The sequence below is a fragment of the Symphalangus syndactylus genome, chromosome 19 (assembly GCF_028878055.3).
Source record: "Symphalangus syndactylus isolate Jambi chromosome 19, NHGRI_mSymSyn1-v2.1_pri, whole genome shotgun sequence".
NCBI classification, from domain to species: domain Eukaryota; kingdom Metazoa; phylum Chordata; class Mammalia; order Primates; family Hylobatidae; genus Symphalangus; species Symphalangus syndactylus.
The window spans coordinates 76518309-76540401 of record NC_072434.2 but is presented as its reverse complement, the minus strand read 5'-3'; the positions used below and the strand labels follow the sequence as shown (position 1 = coordinate 76540401).

Here is a 22093-nt window from a genome sequence, read left to right as displayed (position 1 = left end):
TTTTCTCTTGAAATGATGACTTTGAAACCCCTTCAGGCTCTAACCTGCTGTTATCTGTTAGTATATTCCCAGGGACTAGGAAGGGCACTCAAGACTAGATAGAGTCCATCAAAGGGCAAAGAGAGCTTGCTTTTTCTGGGTTGGTTGCTTGGTTCTTTTTTTTTCCTTAAGCTGTTGGGCTCTTAGTTTTCTAACCTATAAAGTTATTTCTCACATGGAGAAAACAATCATAGAGAACTTAGCAAACAGTAATAGATAAGGCTGTAGTTCTCTTAAGAAACGGGTTCTCGTCTGGGTGTTCAAGCATGGGAATGTTTAACCAACAGTGGTTTTTCTGTCCATACAACATCCAGTTCATCCTTTCCCTTTTTACCTGTAGTCAGAACAACTCTAAGGCAATTGCAAGGTGAGAGTTGGGTTTAACAAGAAAATTGATCTACTTTCATCCAACAGGGACCAAGGGGGAAAGTAGAAATATGTTGACACCACCTAAATATGCTGAAGTCATCACATGAAGCCAGACCACTCCAACAGTACTAGATCAGACGTGGAGGGAATGGGGCTTTGGGAAAGGGAGTCTGACTGTTTACAGACCACCTACACTAAATGTGGTTTTCCCAAAGTGCAATGTCAATGCAACAAAAAGAGAAAAAGACATCCTTACAAACCACTGTGGAAAGCTTTCCCTTTCTTTTTTCTTCTTTTTTTTTTTTTTTATGAGACAGAGTTTTGCACTTGTAGCCCAGGCTGGAGTGCAATGGTGCGATCTCGGCTCACTGCAACCTCTGTCTCTGAGATTCAAGTGATTCTCCTGCCTCAGCCTCCCAAGTAGCTGGGATTATAGGTGTGTGCCACCATGCTAATTTTTGTATTTTTAGTAGAAATGGGGTTTCACCATGTTGGCCACATTGGTCTCGAACCCCTGACCTCAGGCAGTCTGCCTGCCTCGGCCTCCCAAAGTGCTGGGATTACAGGCATGAGCCACCATGCCCGGCCTACTTTCTTTTTTGAACAAGGAACTCCAGAGGATCCTGGGAATGATGCAAATGAACCTCTTCTAAGCAAACGTGCTGAACCACCCTGAAAAGTTCTGGCAGTTTTTCACCCTCCTGAAGCTTCACCAGACTCTATCATTTGCGTAATTCACATGCATTTACTACTAGGGTTCTCTCCTTGCATTTGAACTTGAGGAAAATGGGAGTTGGGTAGGAGGGGGCCCAGGGGAGGAAAGAATCCAATATTTACCTTTCTTTTTTTTTTTTTAAGAGGCTTTGGTTGCTTCCATTTCTTGCATAGTTCTGCTAATCTTTCGTGAAAACATACACCACTTTATACAAGCAAAAGCATAAGTGGTCCCAGACTGAATACCAAACTGGAATTTAATCACAAAGTCATGCTACATCTATGAAGAGCAGGCATGGAGCTTAAGCAGTTTATGAATCCTGACAAACTCCTGAGATTTAATTACCTTTGACATGCAGCCTGGGACTACATGCCACTATTTGTGATGTGCTAAATGATGACAAAGGTTTTTAGAGAGAGAACTTGAACCAAAATGTGATGTTTCTTTAAAAACTCATAAAACTTCTGGCACTGGCAGAACCCACTGAAAAGGTTAAAAATAAGGAGTGAGAAGTTACAAAAGCAAAGGATGAAGTTAGTCTATAATTAAATTAACACATCAGCCGCTCATACAAAAATCACTAACACAGAGAGGTGTCAGAAAACCAGCATTTGAGGAGATAACTCTCTAGCTATGGTAAGCTCGGAAAATCAATAAATGCTTAATTATTCTACTTGTAAAATACTGAATCTCGTACCTTCCTCATAGGGTTAGGGTTCAAAGAAATATTTTTTCCTTGTGAGATTATAGTGTCTTTTGTGAGTCATCATGAGATTTAAGGTTTATTTCTTAATATAACACACGTAACAAATAACTTAGGCTCTGTCAAAGCAGGGCTAGACATCAGAAATCCTAGAAACCTCATTTAATGAGCCTGTGGGGGTCATAATCATTAAAATAATAATTAAAATCACATTTTATTTGCAAAGTACTTCTCTCTAACCAACCTGCCTGTACGATCCCTTACAAAATGTGAGTTACAAAGCATTTTGGATGTACTGAAATGGAAAAGTCCCCAGAAAAAAAAAATGCAAAATGGGGTGGGGGAAAGCACATTGTAGAATAATTTATATGGAATAATCCTAATTTTGCAAACAAAGACTATTGAGATAAGCCATTTATAGGTCTAGAAAAAGGCTTCAGGAGGACAAAGTAGTGACCTCTAGGAAGAGGCACTGGGAGGGAAACAGCTTTTTTATTTTCCATATTTCTGTGATATTCACAATGGAAATGCATTGCTTTCATATTTAAATCAATATGTTTATAAAAGAAACCACTGGAAACATTTCCCTGTTAAGCAGTTGGGAGAAATGAAAGTGCAGAGAGAGATCCTCATTCTTTCTTTAATTCATTCAAACATTCAAATGTTTCCTGAGTTTCTACCGTGTGTTAACAAATGTTATGGACACAGCAGCACAGGAGTGAATCAAAGTCACTGCCATCATGGATGGCATAAATACCTATGAGTGCAGCAGAAAGTAAACAAGCACCATGTTGATAGTATGTCCAGCTGTGCTGTGTTCACAGTGAGATGGGAGGAGCCGTAGGAGGACCTGGAGCAGAGGGGTAACATCGTCAGTTTGGCTGCTACGCTGAGAATGGATTTAAAGGGGTAAGGGCAGAAGCAGAGAGTGACCAGTTAGGAGACCACTGCAATAGTTCAGGCAAGAACCAATCATGGCTTGAACAGGGCAGTGGCAGTGGAGGCAGGGGAGGTGGCTAGATTCTGGATGTGTTTTGCAGATACAACCAAGAGTATATGGTGATAGACTGGATGTGGGATATGGAAAATGGAAAAGGCATCAAGAAGGATGCCCTGATTTTTCATCTGAGCAAATAATTAGAAAAACATATCTGTATTTTATTGAGAAGGAGAAGACTAGGAATGAGCGTTTGGTGTTTTTGGTAGAGGAGGGAAGGAACTGGATTTTAGACAGGGTAAGTTGGACAAGCTTATTAGCCAAGAGAAGATGCTGAGTAGAAAATAGATATAAGTCTGGCATTCATATTCAACCATAAATTAAAAAAAAATGTTTTACAACATTTTCTCACTGACTTACAGAAAAATAAACTATCTCATTTGATACATCTAAGCAAGATCTTAAGGCTAAGTAGTAGCTATAATGAGATTTTTCTGATCACTAATCCAATAAGCTCATAGTTGAAGGCCATTGAAACACTTGACCTTGACCTCAATTGTTGTCAAAGAGCTGAAAAACAATTGGAATTTTAGGCAAATTGAAATTTTAGGCAAATTCCAAAACTATTGAAAATTTAGGCAAATTCCAAAACTGGAATAGAGGTGCTAACTGCACCTAATTGCAAGAATAGGCCTCAAAAAAGCAGAATAATTCTTATGAGGCCTGTGCCTTAGGGACCTGAGTAGCTAAGTGTCTGCCCCCCGTAACAGACATGCCACCAAGTACCTGTGGTATCTAAGAAAATTAGCAGATTCATTATAACAACGTCACAAGGATGAACATCCTAACATCATTAAAACACCTTTGGAACCCAAGGCCATTCTTTATCTCCTTGGAATAGACTATCCACATGGTAGGTAAACATGTAACTTGTTAAAATGTCTGTGTTTGCAATTAGCAAAGGAGGAAGACAGCAGGACAGGTGCCTTCAGGAATAGATGATAAGGCAATATTGTCATTTGGGGCACCATTTGCAAAAGATTCTGGAATTCTTTAGATGGAGTCTTCTGTTTTTATAAGAAAACAATTGAGTATTTTACTGTCAATGAAGTGTCCAAGTAAGCCTTTCAAAGGCTTAGTCAAATTTAGGTCTTCGGTTCATCTGACCTAGTTTGATTCAAAAAGAAGCAATAGTACAAGTTGAGCATCCCAAACCCCCAAATCCAAAATTTGAAATGCTCCAAAATCCAAAACCTTCTGAGCACTGACGTGATGTTCAAAGGAAATGCTCACTGGAACATTTCAGATTTTGGATTTTTGGATTTGGTATGCTCCACTGGTAAGTATAATGCAAATATTCCACAATCTGAAAAAAGCAGAACTTCAAAACACTTCCAGTCCCAAGCATTTCGGATAAGGGACCCTCTTATCCTTTGAAAGTGCTGCTCCTTTGCTACATTATTTCTTCTTACCACCATTCCTTCCTGGGTAGCCACTGCAGCCCATAGTGCTGGAGAATTTAGTACTGGAGACGCTCATGGAAAAGCCATGAGGATCACAGTCTTTTAAGAGCAAAGAGGAAAACCTTGACTATACCCAAGACTTGATTCAAAGGATTTGATGCTTGTACACGGAAACTCTGTGTTGCCTACCTTGTGCCAAGCCCACCTCGTGCTCAGCCAGCAGCAGGACAGCCCTGTGTCTATGCCCTTGCCCTCCCCCACCCACTGTGGAGCTCCAACTCTTCCTCGTCCCACTCCAAAGCCAAGTGAGAGCCTAAGGAAAGAACTGTGACTACTATGTCTGCACCAGCCCATCACACACAAAGCTTTAGATTTGGCTCTGGGTTTTCTTTCTTTTCTTTCCTTTCCTTTCTTTCTTTCCTTTCCTTTCTTTCTTTCCTTTCCTTTCTTTCTTTCCTTTCCTTCTTTCCTTCCCTTTTTCTCCCTTCCCTTCTCCCTTCCCTTCCTTTCCCTTCCCTTTTTCTCCCTTCCCTTTTCCCTTCCCTTCCTTTCCCTTGTCTCTTCTCCCTTCCCTTCTTCCCTTCTTTTCCCTTCCCTTCTCCTTTCCCTCTCCCTTCCCTTCCCTTTTCTTTCCTCTTTTCCTTTTCCTTTTTTCTCTCCTTCCCTCTCTCCCTCCTTCCTTCCTTCCTTGCTTTCTCTTTCTTTTTCTTTTCTTTTCTTTTTCTCTTTCTTTTTTCTTTCTCCTTCCTTCCTTTCTTCCTTCCTCTCTCTCTCTTTCTCTCTCTCTCCTTTCTCCCTTCCTTCCTTCCTGTTCTCTCTCTCTCTCCTCTCTCCTCTCTCCCTCCTTCCTTCCCTCCCTCCTTCTTTGGCAGTGTCTTACTTTGTTGCCCAGGCTGGAATGTAGTAGTGTGCAATCTCAGCTCACTGCAACCTCTACCTCCTGGGTTCAAGCAATTCTCATGCCTCTGGAGTAGCTGGGACTACAGGTGTGCACCATCACGCCCAGTTACTTTTTGTATTTTTAATAGTGGCAGGGTTTTGCCATGTTGCCTAGGCTGGTCTCAAACTCCTGGTCTCAAACAATCCACCCACCTCAGCCTCCCAGAGTGCTGGGATTAAGGTGTAAGCCACCGCACCTGGCCAGCCTCTGGATTTTCTTATCTATAAACTATGTGAGTTGAGCTCCATGATCCTCATGATCCCTCCTCCAGCCCCTCAGCTCTAGGAGTGGAAAACATCTCCAAGGAGGCAGGACAATCTCCCAAAACTCTCGTTACCTTTGTCTGTTCAAACTAAAATTTGGAAAGCTGAACTAAACAAGGGTCCTACGGAGCTGTGGTGTTTGTGCACAAACCTGGATGTATTTAGAGCACGCCCTCAAGCACCACCAAAACTAATGAATTGGGCACCATGCACTCCAAATAAGCACAGAAATAGAATTCCATAAGGGCTTCCCAGACATGGATGTAAATACAACCGCAAATAGAATCAGAGTGTCTCTACCTCGTCTATGACTGAGGGGCAGGCAGAACTGCCCTGAGGGCTTTGAAATATCCCAAAAATGTACATATCACAGGTGTACTTCTTTTCTTTTGAAAGTGTGTTGTAGAAATTGAAGGAGGAAGAAAATGAGAAAATTCCTGCTTAAAAATCCACCTTAATTTGGGAGGTTTTTGGTTACAACATTTTGAGCGTGGAGGAGACATTGCACACAGCCAAAATGTTTTTCAAAACATCCTGCTAATTAGGACCCCAGATGACTGTGAAAATGCACTAGAGACTCACACTAATGCTCCTGGAAGTCCTGACTTGACTGGCCGTGAAGTCACACCTCCTGTCCCCTTCTCAGGCACTAGGCATGAGCCACCTCTCCACCACCAGCTCTCCCAATTAATGGTGCAGACTCTTTTCAGACACTCGCTGCCACAGTAGCTGATGGGTTTGTGTTGTTCTTTGGTCATGCTACATGTAATTTGGTGAGCCTGTCAGGACGAGGAAGAGGCACAGGCTCTTTCCTCTCCCTCCTTGGATTTGTCAATCAGTGTCTTCTTGATAAAAGTAGGAGACGCCCACGAGGCTGCCCATAACTCGGATATTAAATCAGGAGGCCACAAGGACCTATTTGGGAACTCAGTCCCACTGCCCACCCCTAACCTCTGTTGATGCCACACTAATAGCCCTTATGCACACACATGGTTTATGCAAAAATTGAGTGTTTTCCACACAAAGAATAAACATCCATGGTAGCATCTGTGGCTTGAATCTTTCAGATGTGGACGTCCAATGTGGGCTTACATTAATCACATTCCAATGTGGACTTAGATTAATTGGGTACCCTCTACCTCACATGCACAGTAGGTTCTGGCAGCGTGCTTAATGGAATCAAACAAAACACTTCACTCACTGTGCAATCCTTCTGTATTGTTGACAACAAGCTGTTTCTTTCAGCCACACTCAGCATTGTATCTTTGATCAAACATGGAAATACAAACCAGTCAGAGTTTGGCTGGAGGATTCTGGCAGCCTCTCTGAATCTCTAGATAAGTTCTAATTTGAAACAACGGCTTTGGTTTGTGTAGGGGACCCTCCGTAGAGCCTTGTAAACATGTCTTTCTATCTTAGGGCGTAATGTTCCACTCAAATTTAAGTGCACTTTGTATGAATTCAAAGACACCTTCTGTGTATTTATTCTCAATCAGTGACAGAACAAAAGACTGGGATTCGAAGAAAAGTCTGGGTTGAAATCCATATCGTGGTGTAGATTTTATCGGAGGGAGGGAGAGAGCTGACTTCAGTACCTAAACCAGTGCTTCTCCGCTTATCACAACAGAGATCAGTGAAATTCTCAAAAAATGTAACATCAGTAAAATACTTTTATTATAGCTTAAAAATTTAAAGTAATTGTGTGTTCCATGGAACAGACCTGTCCATTTACTTATAGGCAATGGCTGCTTTCTGATGGGCCAAATAGGACCATGGGGCTTGTGGCTGCAAAATTCTGCTACTCATCAGAAATGACCTTGTGTCAGCCAAGTCGTTCCCAAGCCTTGTTTTTTTTCGACTGTCAAGTAGAGATAATAATCCCTATCTATTTATAGAAGTTTTATTAGAATTAAATGACTTTTCTTGCCATTGCTTTTGGTGTTTTAGACATGAAGTCCTTGCACATGCCTATGTCCTGAATGGTATTGCCTAGGTTTTCTTCTAGGGTTTTTATGGTTTTAGGTCTAACATGTAAGTCTTTAATCCATCTTGAATTAATTTTTGTATACGGTGTAAGGAAGGGATCCAGTTTCAGCTTTCTACGTTTGGCTAGCCAGTTTTCCCAGCACCATTTATTGAATAGGGAACCCTTTTCCCATTGCTTGTTTTTGTCAGGTTTGTCAAAGATCAGATAGTTGTAGATATGCGGCATTATTTCTGAGGGCTCTGTTCTGATCCATTGATCTATGTCTCTGTTGTGGTACCGGTACCATGCTGTTTTGGTTACTGTAGCCTTGTAGTATAGTTTGAAGTCAGGTAGCGTGATGCCTCCAGCTTTGTTCTTTTGGCTTAGGATTGACTTGGCGATGTGGGCTCTTTTTTTGGTTCCATATGAACTTTAAAGTAGGTTTTTCCAATTCTGTGAAGAAAGTCGCCAAAATTGACAAATGGGATCTAATTAAACTAAAGAGCTTCTGCACAGCAAAAGAAACTATCATCAACGTGAACAGGCAACCTACAAAATGGGAGAAAATTTTCGCAACCTACTCATCTGACAAAGGGCTAATATCCAGAATCTACAATGAACTCAAACAAATTTACAAGAAAAAAACAACCCCATCAAAAAGTGGGCGAAGGACATGAACAGACACTTCTCAAAAGAAGACATTTATGCAGCCAAAAAACACATGAAAAAATGCTCATCATCACTGGCCATCAGAGAAATGCAAATCAAAACCACAATCAGATACCATCTCACACCAGTTAGAATGGCCATCATTAAAAAGTCAGGAATCAACAGGTGCTGGAGAGGATGTGGAGAAATAGGAACACTTTTACACTGTTGGTGGGATTGTAAACTAGTTCAACCATTGTGGAAGTCAGTGTTGCAATTCCTCAGGGATCTAGAACTAGAAATACCATTTGACCCAGCCATCCCATTACTGGGTATATACCCAAAGGACTATAAATCATGCTGCTATAAAGACACATGCATACGTATGTTTATTGCAGCACTATTCACAATAGCAAAGACTTGGAACCAACCCAAATGTCCAACAACGATAGACTGGATTAAGAAAATGTGGCACATATACACCATGGAATACTATGCAGCCATAAAAAATGATGAGTTCATGTCCTTTGTAGGGACATGGATGAAACTGGAAACTATCATTCTCAGTAAACTATCGCAAGGACAAAAAACCAAACACCGCATGTTCTCACTCATAGGTGGGAATTGAACAATGAGAACACATGGACACAGGAAGGGGAACATCACACTCCGGGGACTGTTGTGGGGTGGGGGGAGGGGGGAGGGATAGCATTAGGAGATATACCTAATGCTAAATGACGAGTTAATGGGTGCAGCACAACAACATGGCACATGGATACATATGTAACAAACCTGCACATTGTGCACATGTACCCTAAAACTTAAAGTATAATAATAATAATAAAGAATTAAATGACTTCATCTAAGCCACTGTGGAGTTACTGATTGATTCCTTCAAGCATTTATTACCAAATAGTTGAATCAATCTACCTTGAAACTTTTTGTGTATAAATGGGGTGTTCTTGGAGCTTGTGACTAACATACTAAGAACTGTGAGACAAATGGACTTGGATAACACTTTTCTACCTAAAATCATGCACTTACCCATGGCTACATTAAATGTACGTTGTGAATATAGCCTTATTTAACCCCCATAAAAACCTTAGAGGTGTATGTTATCCTGACGTTACAGATGGGAACCCTAATGCTTAAAGAGGCATTATCACTTGTCCATGATCCCACTGCTACTAAATCTGGCTTGGATCAGCTATGGAAAAACTAAAAGGATCTTGTTTAAATACTGCTTAACCCCTTTTTTCTCAGGGATCTTTACTAGAGCTGCCTCCCAGCTCTAGTAAAAATAAGATCCAATTCCCCAGAATCAAACTAACCTTTTAGAAAATTTCACAACAAGAGACCAGCACAGAACCCTGACTGCAGCCCTCAGAACTGCTACCTGAAGACAGAGGTACATTCCGCTCGGGAACTGCCCATCTGCCGGGCTGGGGAACCGGAAACTCCTTCACATCCATTGACTCTCTGCAGTGGGTTGCTCCTCTGTGCCCTGTCATCTGCCCATTCATCTAAGCCACTGTGGAGTTACTGAATGATTCCTTCAAGCATTTATTACAAAATAGTTGAATCAATATACCTTGAAACTTTTTGTGTATAAATGGGATGCTCTTGGAGAACATCCCATATGGGGATCCCATAAGGGGGTATGGGGAAGCCATACCCCCTTACACATGCTCAAAGATTTGTGACCCCATGAACATGGAATAAATAAAAACGCCATCCTTATTCTATGTTTCTATGCTTCTTTGGGAAACTTTCTGATAATAGCTTAAATACAAGATTTTTAAGAGGCAGGAAATTATGAAGAACAGAATATCTGCTCTTCAAAATCTACCTAAAGCAATGTGAAAATCATTGCAGATTAAGCTGAAGAAATTTTCTGCCCAGCTTAATAAACAAGGTCGAAAATGTAAAGTTATAACAAGGAAGGAAGCGTAGCATTGGATCCATCATTAAATCTCAGATCTGAGTATTTGTGACTAAGATTAATCCTTGGCCATTCAACGCTACTTACACACACACACACACACACACACACACACGGCCCACAAAGTATGGTAAAAACTGGAGTTCTAAAAAGTAAGACAGCAATGACAAGCAAAGACCAAAATAGCTAAATTTCCCACAAACGCATCCAATAAAAGACATTCTACTGAATAGAAAGATGAATGAATAGGGAAGTGTTTTTAGCTAGAGAAGTGTCAACTTGTGATTAAATAACTAAAAGGATAAAGGGCTGCATATCCCTTCACCCATTGTGTACCCACCTGTTTGCTCTCAGCAGAACTAACCAGTGACAAACTGCGTCCACAGATCAACATAGAAGGGAGTGCTTCATACGGATGCATACCTAAGCCAGTATGTTCTCAGGCCATCTTGCTAAATTAGCAGCTAGTTTTGATGAAGGTGTTTGTAGGTGTGACACGAAGGATATTAAGTCTGGTGCAACAAATTCTATCACCGGGAACCAGAAAGGACTAAATTGAGTTCAACCATGTGTACGTGGTTAGAAGTTGAAAGGAAATAATCTAAAGTCCTGTTTGCTTTGTTACTCTACTGCCCATTACTAGGTAGAGTTGCTAGATAAAGAAATTCAGAGGTGGATTTAGGATGCTTGGTATTGAAAAAGCTCGCAGGTAAACGAGCCAGGCAACTGTTTTCCTTCACCAGGGCCACACAGAGCCGGCTTTACACTCACTGGAAACTGCATTTTGCTTTGGCTTCCTTGTGTGCACAACTGAACTTAATTTTTAGTGGTTGGATTTAGCAATTAAAAATACTGAATTGCGGCCGAATGCGGTGGCTCAAGCCTGTAATCCCAGCACTTTGGGAGGCCAAGGCAGGCGGATCACTTGAGGTCAGGAGTTCTAGACCAGCCTGGCAAACATGGCAAAACCCTGTCTCTACTAAAAATACAAAAAAATTAGCTGGGCATGCTGGCGGGCGCCTATAATCCCAGCTACTCAGGAGGCTGAGGCAGGACAATCGCTTGAACCCAGTAGGTGGAGGTTGCAGTGAGCTGAGATCACAGCATTGCACTCCAGCCTGGGCATCAAAAGTGAGACTCTGTCTCAAAAAAAAAGAAAAGAAAAAAAATAACTGAATTGCTTACTGAAAACTAGAGCGAAAACTTTTCATACCTGATAATCTCAGAGATCTGAGGAGCTCTGCACTATAAATAACAGCAGCATCTATTTGTTGCCATCTTCTGAGGCATGAAAAAACTACCTTTTAAAGACTTTCTTTTATAAAATAACTTCGCCTTGCTTAATCTGCAAGATGAAAAGGATATGAATGAGATCTTCATCGTGACTGTGGATTGCTGTGTGAAGTTGATCTTCCAAGTACAATAGCTTCTTGCCTATGTCTTCACACTTTTCTCCAAGTTCTGCAGAAAGGATGTAAGATTCCTGGCGAGAGGGGGGAAAACAAGATCACTTGTTAGAGCCGTGAACACAGACAGTACACAAAGGGAAGCTTCATGGAAAGAGCTCTCCCAGTTTCTGCACCTCAGTCAGAATTGTGCTAGGGCCTGTGTCTCTCCTGGGGATCAAACTTGAGAAGCTGTGAACTGATTTCAAGTTATGACCAAAGAATGAGCTTTGTCTACACAGTTCCACAGGCCACCTCCCTTGTCTGGTCATTTCAAAGTGCTGCTTCCAGTATGTCAAGTCCCAAAGTGGATTTATCAAACAGAAACCCTGAATCTTCCAGCTGTATCAATGGGCAAATTCAAAATTTAACAGGGATTCTGAAAAAGTGGGGAGAGAGGTCACAGGAGCAACTGGGCTAACCTGTAAGGACAAAGGGAATATTCCTTCGAGGACACAGGAATTGATTAGGGCACTGAACATTTGTTTACGCACTGACCACAGTCCCTGAATGTTAGAATTTAAGTGCCATGAGGTGTGTATTGCATATACAGCCGCTGCTACCACCACCACACACGGGAGCTTAAGCCCCGTAAGAGCAGGATGATGCAGCACTTTGGGAGGCCGAGGCGGGCAGATCACAAGGTCAGGAGATCGAGACCATCCTGGCTAACACGGTGAAAACCTGTCTCTACTAGAAATACAAAAAATTAGCCGGGCGTAGTGGCAGGCGCCTGTAGTCCCAGCTACTTGGGAGGCTGAGGCAGGAGAATGGCGTAAACCCAGGAGGCGGAGCTTGCAGTGAGCCAAGATTGCGCCACCGTACTCCAGCCTGGGGGACAGAGCGAGACTCCGACTCAAAAAAAAAAAAAAAAAAGGAGCAGGATGATGATGTCTTTTTGCTGCTGGCCCTAGAGCCCCTGGCGTAGTATCTGGCACATGAGGCACGTAGTATTGATCGATGTGATGAATGAACAGTTAAGTCGTAGAGCTCCTTCCTTCTCTCACTTTTTCCCTTCAAACTTATTTCTGTGAGCCAGAAAAGGGCCTTCTTTATGTCACTTTCCTGCACGAAACCACCAAGAGCAGAGTCTAAATATGTCTTCATATGACCTCGCACAAAGCCCACGTTTCAGCTGTATCCCTTCTACTCTCCTAAAGGCAAGCTAAGCTTTGCCAACCGGACAAATCCCATTGCCCTCTCTCATGCTGTTCTTTTTGCCCATGCATTCTTCCCCACTCTTCTCTGAAACCCAACCTTTCCTTCAAAGGCCCCAAATAATAGTTTCACCTTGTAGTGCAACCATTCTGATAAGTTCTGTGTCCACTCAAGTGAGGTAAGGGCCATGGGTTAGTCATTCATCCCAGGGCCCCAAGTTGAATGCTGGGCATGTAGAAGGCCACAGACTTGTAAAGGAAAACAATAAACAAGGTTAAGAAAATGAGAACAGAAGATAGAGATTCTTAGAATAAAGCAGGGGGAGAAGCAAGAAATGAGCTCAGAATTAAAACTTAAATGTAAAGGTAATATTTCCTTAACTAAGAGTGAAAAGCTTAGAAGACACACTAAAAAATTTTTGCAGACCAGACGCAGTGGCTCGCAGCTGTAATCTCAGCACTTTGGGAGGCTGAGGTGGGTGGATCATGAGGTCAGGAGTTCGAGACCAGCCTGGCCAACATGGGGAAACCCCGTCTCTACAAAAAATACAAAAATTAGCTGGGCATGGTGGTGGGCACCTGTAATCCCAGCTACTCAGGAGGCTGAGGCAGAAGAATCACTTGAACCCAGGAGGCGGAGATTGAGTGATCCGAGATCGCACCACTGCACTCCAGCCTAGACAACAGAGCAAGACGCCATCTTAAAAAAAAAAAATTGTATAAGGGAAACTATTAAGATATGTATTCAGCTTAAACTACAAGTTTACTACAAAAGCTACAATGAATACCCGACAATAACAACAAAATGCCCAGGTGCGGTAATAGTCACTGTTAAAAAGTCTTTGGGGATTATGCATTATATAATATTATAATCAGAGTCCACAAATAACAATTAAATCCAGGTATATAATTTGACTTTTGCTATATTAGCTTTAAAATTTACATGCCAATGGCCAAGTACCTTACAATAAAACAGTGCTAATGGGAAATGCAAATAACTATTGTAAATATTGGAGAAGTCTAGTATATTGAAGAATGAGCTACAAGCTACAGAATGAGCTCTACGCATTTACTGAAAGTAAGTGTATATAGAAAAGAAATCTAGTGGCAATAACATACAACTGTGGGAACATATGGACACAATTAAAGGAAGTTTAATGTGAAGCACCCATGAAGGTTTACTCAAAATTGACCATAACAGTGGTGAGAAGACAGCAAATACATAAAAATCACAAATACATATATATATATATACACACACACATACACACACACACACATATATACATATATATGTGTGTGTATATATATATATATATTTTTTTTTTTTTTTACTGATCCTAAAATAAAATAATCAGTCAAAGATGTGAAATTGAGGGTAGGAGATCACATGGAAGTGTAGACACTGGATAATGAGCAACACCATCATCACACATGAAATAAATGAGACACTAAGAAAAACAACATCTGGGAAAAAATGATTGACAGTCATGAAACCACATATCATACAGGAAGGAGAAAAATACAGTGTTAGCAGGAAAATATATATGACTGAAAACACACTTAAAGAGAGAAAAAGCATAGACTCAGAACAGAAAACCAAGGAATTTAAAACACCCTTAAATGAAATCAAATGACTCAATCTTCATCTTACAGCTACAACAAATATGAAATCAAAGCTAAATTAAACAAATTTAAAATACAGTTTTACGTTTCTCCCCCAAACATATAATTCCTGCCTGTTTTCCTTTTTAAATTATGTGCAGATTGATAGTAATGGCATAAATTTTGGAAAGCAATTTCAGACCACATAACAAGCGCTTTAAATTGTTCATATCTTAGGACCCAATAATTTCCCTTCCTGGAATCTATCAAAAAGAAATAATTTGTTCATTTAAATTGAAATAACTTTTATTAAGCCCTTGTAATAAGCATGGAATAATGCCTATCACATATATATCAAATAGAAATATAAGATTTTTCATGCAAAGATGATGGCATTAAAAGTACAGGAAAGAGGAAATAATTGTTGAACAATAAAGGGAATAGTTAAATAAGTTCTGGTACATTAGATTTGTATTCAGCCATTAAAGTCATTTTTAATAAAAGAGCATTTAATGATGATGAAATAACTCAAATAGGCAAAGCATCAAAATATTTATAATTATTATTTTGTGGGGCACTATTATGGGAAATTTTTATTTTCTTCTTTATACTTTCCTGAACCTTTAACATCTCTAAAATTTGGAAAAAAGTTACCAAAAACCCTAATTCAAACCATATTGAAAAAGGAAGAAATTTACCTGAAATTTTTTTAGTTTTTTTAGAGATTAAAAAACAATGTAGCATAAGGGAACAAATTCAGAGAGCTCAAGTCACCATGTTTGCTAAGAGAAGATCTGACTGGCATTCTTTTGTGGGGCTGTTTTTCCAAGGCACAAGTTACAGGATCTCTCTCAGGCTCGTGCAGCAACCACTAGTTGTTGGTCTGTAAGCTTCTGATTCTGAACTGAGAGGATACTGAATGTGAACCAGGTGGATATGACTTAAGAGATGTATTACTTTACTATAATGCTCTCACTTGGAATCTTGAGAATAGAATTAGTATAGACCTAACCTGAGAATTGGCAGCTGATGAGAGGGTAGATTAATTTATTTCTATCAATCTGATGAAAAATTCTGTTCTGTCCAAAGAAATCTGTCCAGAGAGAGCACGGTGGGATCAGAACCATGGGTATTGGCTGGGTGCGGTGGCTCACGCCTGTAATCCCAGCACTTTGGGAGGCCCAGGCAGGTGGATCACAAGGTCAAGAGATTGAGACCATCCTGGCCAACATGGTGAAACCCTGTATCTGCTAATAATACAAAAATTAGCTGGGTGTGGTGGCGCAGGCCTGTAGTCCCGGCTACTCAGGAGGCTGAGGCAGAAGAATTGCTTGAACCCAGGAGGCAGAGGTTGCAGTGAGCCAAGATCGCAATACTGCACTCTGGCCTGGCAACAGAGGAGACTCCATCTCAAAAAAAAAAAAAAGAACCATGGGTATCAGCTCTGCAAAGTTGCCCAGGTCCTGCCTATTAGCCCATAAATCAGGGACTAGGCAAAACTTCCTTGGCCATTTCCATGCCATGCCCAGGTATGGCAGAGTGTAGGTGTGGTCATAGCAACACACTTTTCTGGAATATTGCCTCTCCACCATTGAGAAATAGAGTTTATTACTTCTCCTGTTAAACCTGGATGGCCCTTGAAATTCCTTCAATGTATAGAACATAGTGAAGGTGACACTGCCTGACCTGCAACGTCAGATCATAAAAGGTGACATGTCTTTACAGATCATCCACCCTGGAACCCAGCCTCCATGTTGTGAGGAAGCCCAAGCTACATGGACGGGCTGTTTATAGACGTCTGGATGAGAGCCTCAGCTAAAGCCCTAGTCAACAGCCAGACTTGGGAAGGACTGAAACTTCAGATGGTCCCAGCCCCTGTCTTCAGGTCATTCAGCTAACACCCAGACATTGTGGAGCAGAGACACCCTCCTTACTGTGCCCCACCCCAACTTCTGATCTACAGATCCACGAATATCATAAATAGCTCTTTTAAATCACTAAGTTTGTGGTGATTTTGATGCAGCCATAGTCACTAAAACAGGGGGCTTACATGGGTTGTCCCTACACAGAACCTCACATGAGTGGATAAAACTACTGCAAAATGCTAGCAGGTAGTGCATCTTCACTAGTACCTAGTTAGGGAGTTGACTGACTAGATTTTTGAAGCTCACTAAAGTGCTAATGCCCAGACTTGTCTCAGGGAGGGGAGCTCTTACCCATGCAGGGCACTATGGCCATGAGGCTGGGAAGTGCAACAAAGACATTATAACGAGTGGCCACCGCCACTGGTCAGTAATCCCAGATCCCTGACTCCTAGTTCAGTGTGTAAGTTATTGAACAGTACAGGCACATATTCTGAGGGGTGTGTGTGTGTGTGTGTGTGTACACCAAGTACAGTCAAAATGTCCTAGAAAATTCCGCAGGAAGACATACCACAGTGAGTCCAACATATCTGACTGCAATATGACCCACAGGGCCTCACTTTCTTCCAGCTTTGGGAGAAGAGAAGTGGCTTTTTCTTCAGGGGACACTTAGCAGAGCAAGCTGCTTAAATCATGAGAGGCAGATAAGAAATATACAGATTCCTGTCTCCCGGGCCCTCACACTGGCCTTGGGGCACACCCACTGCCTAGACTGAAGGACAACATTGCTGTCTATTTAATGATCATGTCCTCCTGGTATGTGATGTTTATATGTTATGGTCACACAGGATGGCATAGTCTCTGCAGGAAGCATCAAGTGTATTTCACTACTTCTAGTTTTTCCCTTGCTTTGAAAGCACCTTGCTGGAGTATGTTCTCTCAAACCAGTGGGCTTTAGGCCTTATTCTGCAGAGATCCCCTGGTAGGAGGAAAAGGGTTTTTACTGTCAACCCTACCCCAATTTCTAATTTTATCTGTTTTATTTGCTAAGCCTTCATAGAAAGCTACGTAAATAAATAAATAAATAAATAAATAAATGGAGCTGTTGAAGAGAGTTTGTTTCTTTTAAATTAAAAGGAACTTTTTTTCAAAGAGGGTGTCTCAGTGAAAGCTTTGGAAGCACTGACATTTCTGTTTAAGCCAAAATAGTGAGTTGTAAGCCAGGTGTATTAATCGCGAGGCTCTGCCTTGGGTTATAACTGCAAGAGAAATGGAGCTTCCTTATCTTAACACCATCTTGTTTCCCAGGACAGCAAATGCATTTACAAAGATCTGCCTCCTTTAAGGCTACTAAGAATGTCAGAAACGTTCCCTGAGAATCTTAATACCTAGAAGCAGAGAGTGCTGCTGGATTTGGTAGGGGTCTTAGGAACCATCCTCAAGATTCAATTCCTTCTTTTACATACAAGAAAAGAGGCTTGAAGAGTCATTTTATTTATTTATTTATTTATTTATTTATTTATTTATTTTTGAGACAGTTTCACTCTTGTTGTCCAGGCTGGAGTGCAATGGCATGATCCCGGCTCACTGCTACCTCCACCTCCCGGGTTCAAGTGATTCTCCTGCCTCAGCCTCCCGAGTAGCTGGGATTACAGGCATGTGCCACCATGCCAGGCTAATTTTTGTATTTTTAGTAGAGGCGGGGTTTCTCCATGTTGGTCAGGCTGGTCTCGAACTCCCGACCTCAGGTGATCTGCCCGCCTTGGCCTCCCAAAGTGCTGGGATTACAGGCGTGAGCCACAGTGCCTGGCCAAAGAGTCATGTAACTTGGGCAAAGTGGTGATGGAAAGAAATCAGAGAAGCAAACAGTGAGTGCCTGTGGACACGGTGTTCTCTTCCCTTCTACCCTCAGAACTCTGCAAAGTCTCAATGCCTGGAGGGTTCAGTCTTATTCAAGGGATATGCTCCCTCCAGGACTCAGAGGCATACTGAGTGGAGGTGACAATGATGACAACCATGACAATCTGGGATGCAATGATGGGCACAGGACCCCCCATCTACAAGTCCATAAAATATCAGGCTGGAAGCAGAGAAAAGCAAGCAGGCACATGGGAAAGGTGGCGAGAATGTCTCCTTTCCAAATAAGAACATGAGTATCCAGTCCCATCTCTCCCATCACCTCAGTGGATTCCAAATGAACATATTCTGAACCATGTCCACAACTTCACACACTGAGTGTCTCTCTGTGTGCAATTTGTAACTTTTGCTCCCATTTGTACTTTAAATGTGACAAAAAAGGGAACGCCTGCATGACTGATACTTGATAATTAAAAATACTACCCACTACAAAGCCACTGGGATTCCTAGCAGAAATGGAGTTTTGTAGGATTTGCAATTCTGAATGGATCATTTAAAGTACAGGTTGCTCGGCATTTCAAAATGTCTTTGAAGACTCTCCGGTAATTTGTCTTGTCAGGTGGTCCTTTCAGCAATTCAAATTATTATTTTTTTCCTTTCTGAACATCCATCCCATCATTTAACCCTAGGAATAATTGTTTTCCCTGTGGGTCAGAATGAAAAGCAGTTACAACAGGTAAATGGTCTGACTGCTACACCTAACACCCCCTCTCTTCAAAACTCTGCAGATTCCACTTCTTCCAGGAACGCTTCAATCCCGAATCTCCAACCCTGCCTACCTCTGGGTAAGAGGAGTTCCTCCCTGTGTGTGTAACTGCCTGTCTCCCTCACCAGATGATGAGGTCCTGGCCCTACTCCGTCGTCCTACCTTGCTCATAAAAGGTGCTCAGTAATGCTTTTTGAAGTAATGAATGGAGACTCCTGTATCTTAGGAGAACTTGGAAGAAGCTATGCTGTTTTTCAGACTACACTTCCAAGAGATCATTTCACCCAAGTATAAAGAGCCAGGAAGGAAAACCAACAAGAAGAACCTTTCTGGATGCTGAACACATGCCTTTGCCTCAGTGCAGCCAAGAACAGCCTTATCTGGGATAATTTTCTTGCCACAGGGACAGCCATGGGGTCCTGGGGCCCTCCACAGTACTGCTGTACACACATGGCTTTTATTGGCCTCCAGTAAAGCCCTACCATCTTCCCTGCTGTCCTTCCACACGGGTATGATTCAGTAGCACCGACTCAGCCAGGCAATATTTCAAATATAATTTGCTTAACTCACTTCATGATCAAAACCCGTAGGCCTGAATGTTTGGGCAGAAATTTTCAGCTGTGTTGAATTAGAGCTGATGTCAAATTTCTGTCCTGCTCACCCAACTCAGGGAGCATGATTTAAAAACAGAAAATAGGATTTCCTTCATTGGGCAGGATTTTCCCATTAAAGTGACTTTCAAAACACGTTTTTCTATAAAAGTGTATACCCAGAAAAGCATTCAGTTGCTAGCCTGAGCAGATGCCTAAACCACACGCCCCAGTGGAAGAACAGTCACAAATTCCATGACCAGGGTCTCCAAGGACATTTTTACTTAGTTATAGTTCCCATAAACAAGGCTTAAGTCTTTCCCTATGACATGTGGAAGATACCAACATTTAAAATTTTAGAACTGGAGCTTATATTCAAAGGGTAGAGAATATATTACGAAATAATAATGGTTGTTTTGATAAGAGAAAGTATCTGGTAACAATATCTCATCAGGCTGTATCTAGAGTGATGAGGAAATCATATTTATTATTTCTATTCTGAATAGAAAATACCTTTGGAAGAGGAAACTGTTTAAGTTAAATTGCTAGGTAGGCAGGTACTACTGTGGCTGCCAATTCTACTTAGAAAAGCTTCCACACCTAATAGAGCATACATTTGCAGAAATGTTATCATCAGTGGAGATTTGCCACAAATTTGAGCAGACGGGCTACACCTTGGGTTGAGTCACTGGATCAAGATGATTTAAATAGTCTATTTCTTAAAATGCTGTCAAGAGTTATTCTAAAGTGAGGGGCTATGTGAAGTCTGTAAGAGTGTCAAGAAATAGAATAAGAAAAATCTCCAAACTGAAGTAAGAAGTACTGCTAGGATTCTAAGATTAATCTGAGAAAACAGGCAGTTACTCTTTAGGTCTCTCTTTCAGACACTGTGCTGGGGGCTGTGCTGAGAAGTCCTCAGTTACTTCCACCCTTGCTAGGGATCAGTGGTGCAGGGGAGGGGTTAGTACCTGTAGCTCTAGCATGAACCTCCACCTTGGATACAGTACTCTTTGCTGTGACTCAACTGCTTACCCAGATCCTTATTTCCCTCGGCTGTGTAATAAGGCATCAGCAATACCTATCCACAAAAGTATATTTGCCTATCCACAAAAATATTTAATTCCTGCAGTGAAAGTCACAGGCTACACAGTAAAAAAAAAAAAAAAAAAGGACAGGTGTTCCCTTATGGCCATCAAGCCAACTGTTTACATATTTTACATATTTTGGGGCTATAGCAGTATTTAAGTTTTTAAAAAAATTTTAAAACATAAAATTGAACACAGCACACATACATGCTTACAAGCCAAAAACGCTACTTGAGCCTCATAATGGTTGTTACATTGTGAAGTCTCACTCCTTCTCCTCCGGCTTGAGGTAAACCAGATGTGATTACCACCATCCATGAGCTTAGCTGATGCATCAAACAATTTCCTTAGTTTAGTATTAAAATCACTGCCTTAAATATGTTCCTTTGGGCTGTTTTCCAAAATATATGCTTAGCAAATACATTCCAGGAATGCGACATGGTTTTCTCTTTTTAAAATATTATCTACAAAAAGAATATTTACTTCAAACAAATGCCTTCCCACAACACAAAGAATATATTTCACATGTATTTGACATAGATTTTATGGTGTTTGTCTTTTCACATAAATGCCAAGTTCTACAGTCGTGTAAATGCCAATAAGCAGAGAGGCAAAATTGAGACACTAACGGTCTATCTTTATTACTCTAACTGATACGAGTATTCATCCAAATATTCAAATTATACGGTTACACCTTGAGTAACTGCGTATTTCTTTGAAAAGCATCCAGATGTCGTCAGTGGTAAAGAAAGCATCTGAAATATTTAATCTCTTTAGGTCAGAGCAAGCAATGAATTGTCTTCAAGTATCTGCATGCTTGTTCTGAAGGTGGCTCGGAGAAACAAGCTCTAAATAAAAGTAATTAACAGAACCAAACAAATTGTTAGAAGAAGAAATTGCTTGCTAATTGGCATATGTTAATTGGCCTGTGGTTTCTAGTTTACTTGAAGGGCAACCTTTGAAAAGCTACAGTTCATATTACACGATCATGCAAGAGGATGTGAACTGCTTTTCTATAAGCACACTGAGCTTGATCGTCAAATCTGAATAAAACCAAACTTCATTACAACCCTCTGAGAAAATAATCCATTTGAATCCAAAATGAGATTCATGGCACCGGCTAGTACCTAGAGACAGTCCATTTAATAAAAGGATTCAGATTCTGGGGATAGGGACATCCAACCCTAAGGCCCTTTTGTATAAGAAAATAAAAATGACAAGTGGTTTGAGGGATTCCTTTTAAGGAAATGTGTTCTTTGAGCTAAGAAATATTGAACTATAAAGGGAAACTATGAAGACAGAATCAAATCCCAAACTCCATCCAGGTTCACTTTGTAGTAAAACAAATTTGAACTTTAAGTGTTTTTTGTCAACTGTGAAACTATGAGACTATCATAGTTACTGTTTTTAAATGTCAGCATTTAATCCTGGTTCTGGATGTCACCCCTTCCAAGTGACAGCTTGCTTCCCACCCTAAAGTCTCAGGCACCCCTGTAGTTTGCTGGAAAGAGATAGGGATGCTATGGTTGGTGGTATCTACTCTTTCCCTCAAAAGGCACTCAGACAAAGAACAAAGGACCACTCTTCTTTTCTCTCACTGTTACCCAAGCTTGTTGGCCTGAGGTTCCTAATCATATCAGCAAAATAAGATCTGCTCTGCCATAATCAATGGTTCCAGGAGATACCTGGGGGCCAGGTGGAGGAGGGAGTGTGGAATAACCAATGGCTGGCAAAGCAGAAA

The 22093-nt window shown here is 41.1% G+C and overlaps 1 protein-coding gene across 6 annotated transcripts in view; it reads right to left on the bottom strand.

Moving 5' to 3' along the window:
* The window catches only part of DISC1 (DISC1 scaffold protein), a 431012-nt gene that overhangs the window by 5100 nt on the left and 403819 nt on the right, over window positions 1-22093 (bottom strand). For 4 of the 6 annotated variants that reach the window (XM_055234477.2, XM_055234476.2, XM_055234478.2 and 1 more), the window contains one exon: window positions 11351-11468. In XM_055234477.2, coding sequence (XP_055090452.1) covers window positions 11351-11468 — 118 coding nt within the window. Of the gene's footprint in view, window positions 1-4922; window positions 7849-10325; window positions 11469-22093 lie in introns of those variants that run through there. The other 2 variants (XR_010114822.1, XR_010114820.1) reach the window with 1 other exon arrangement.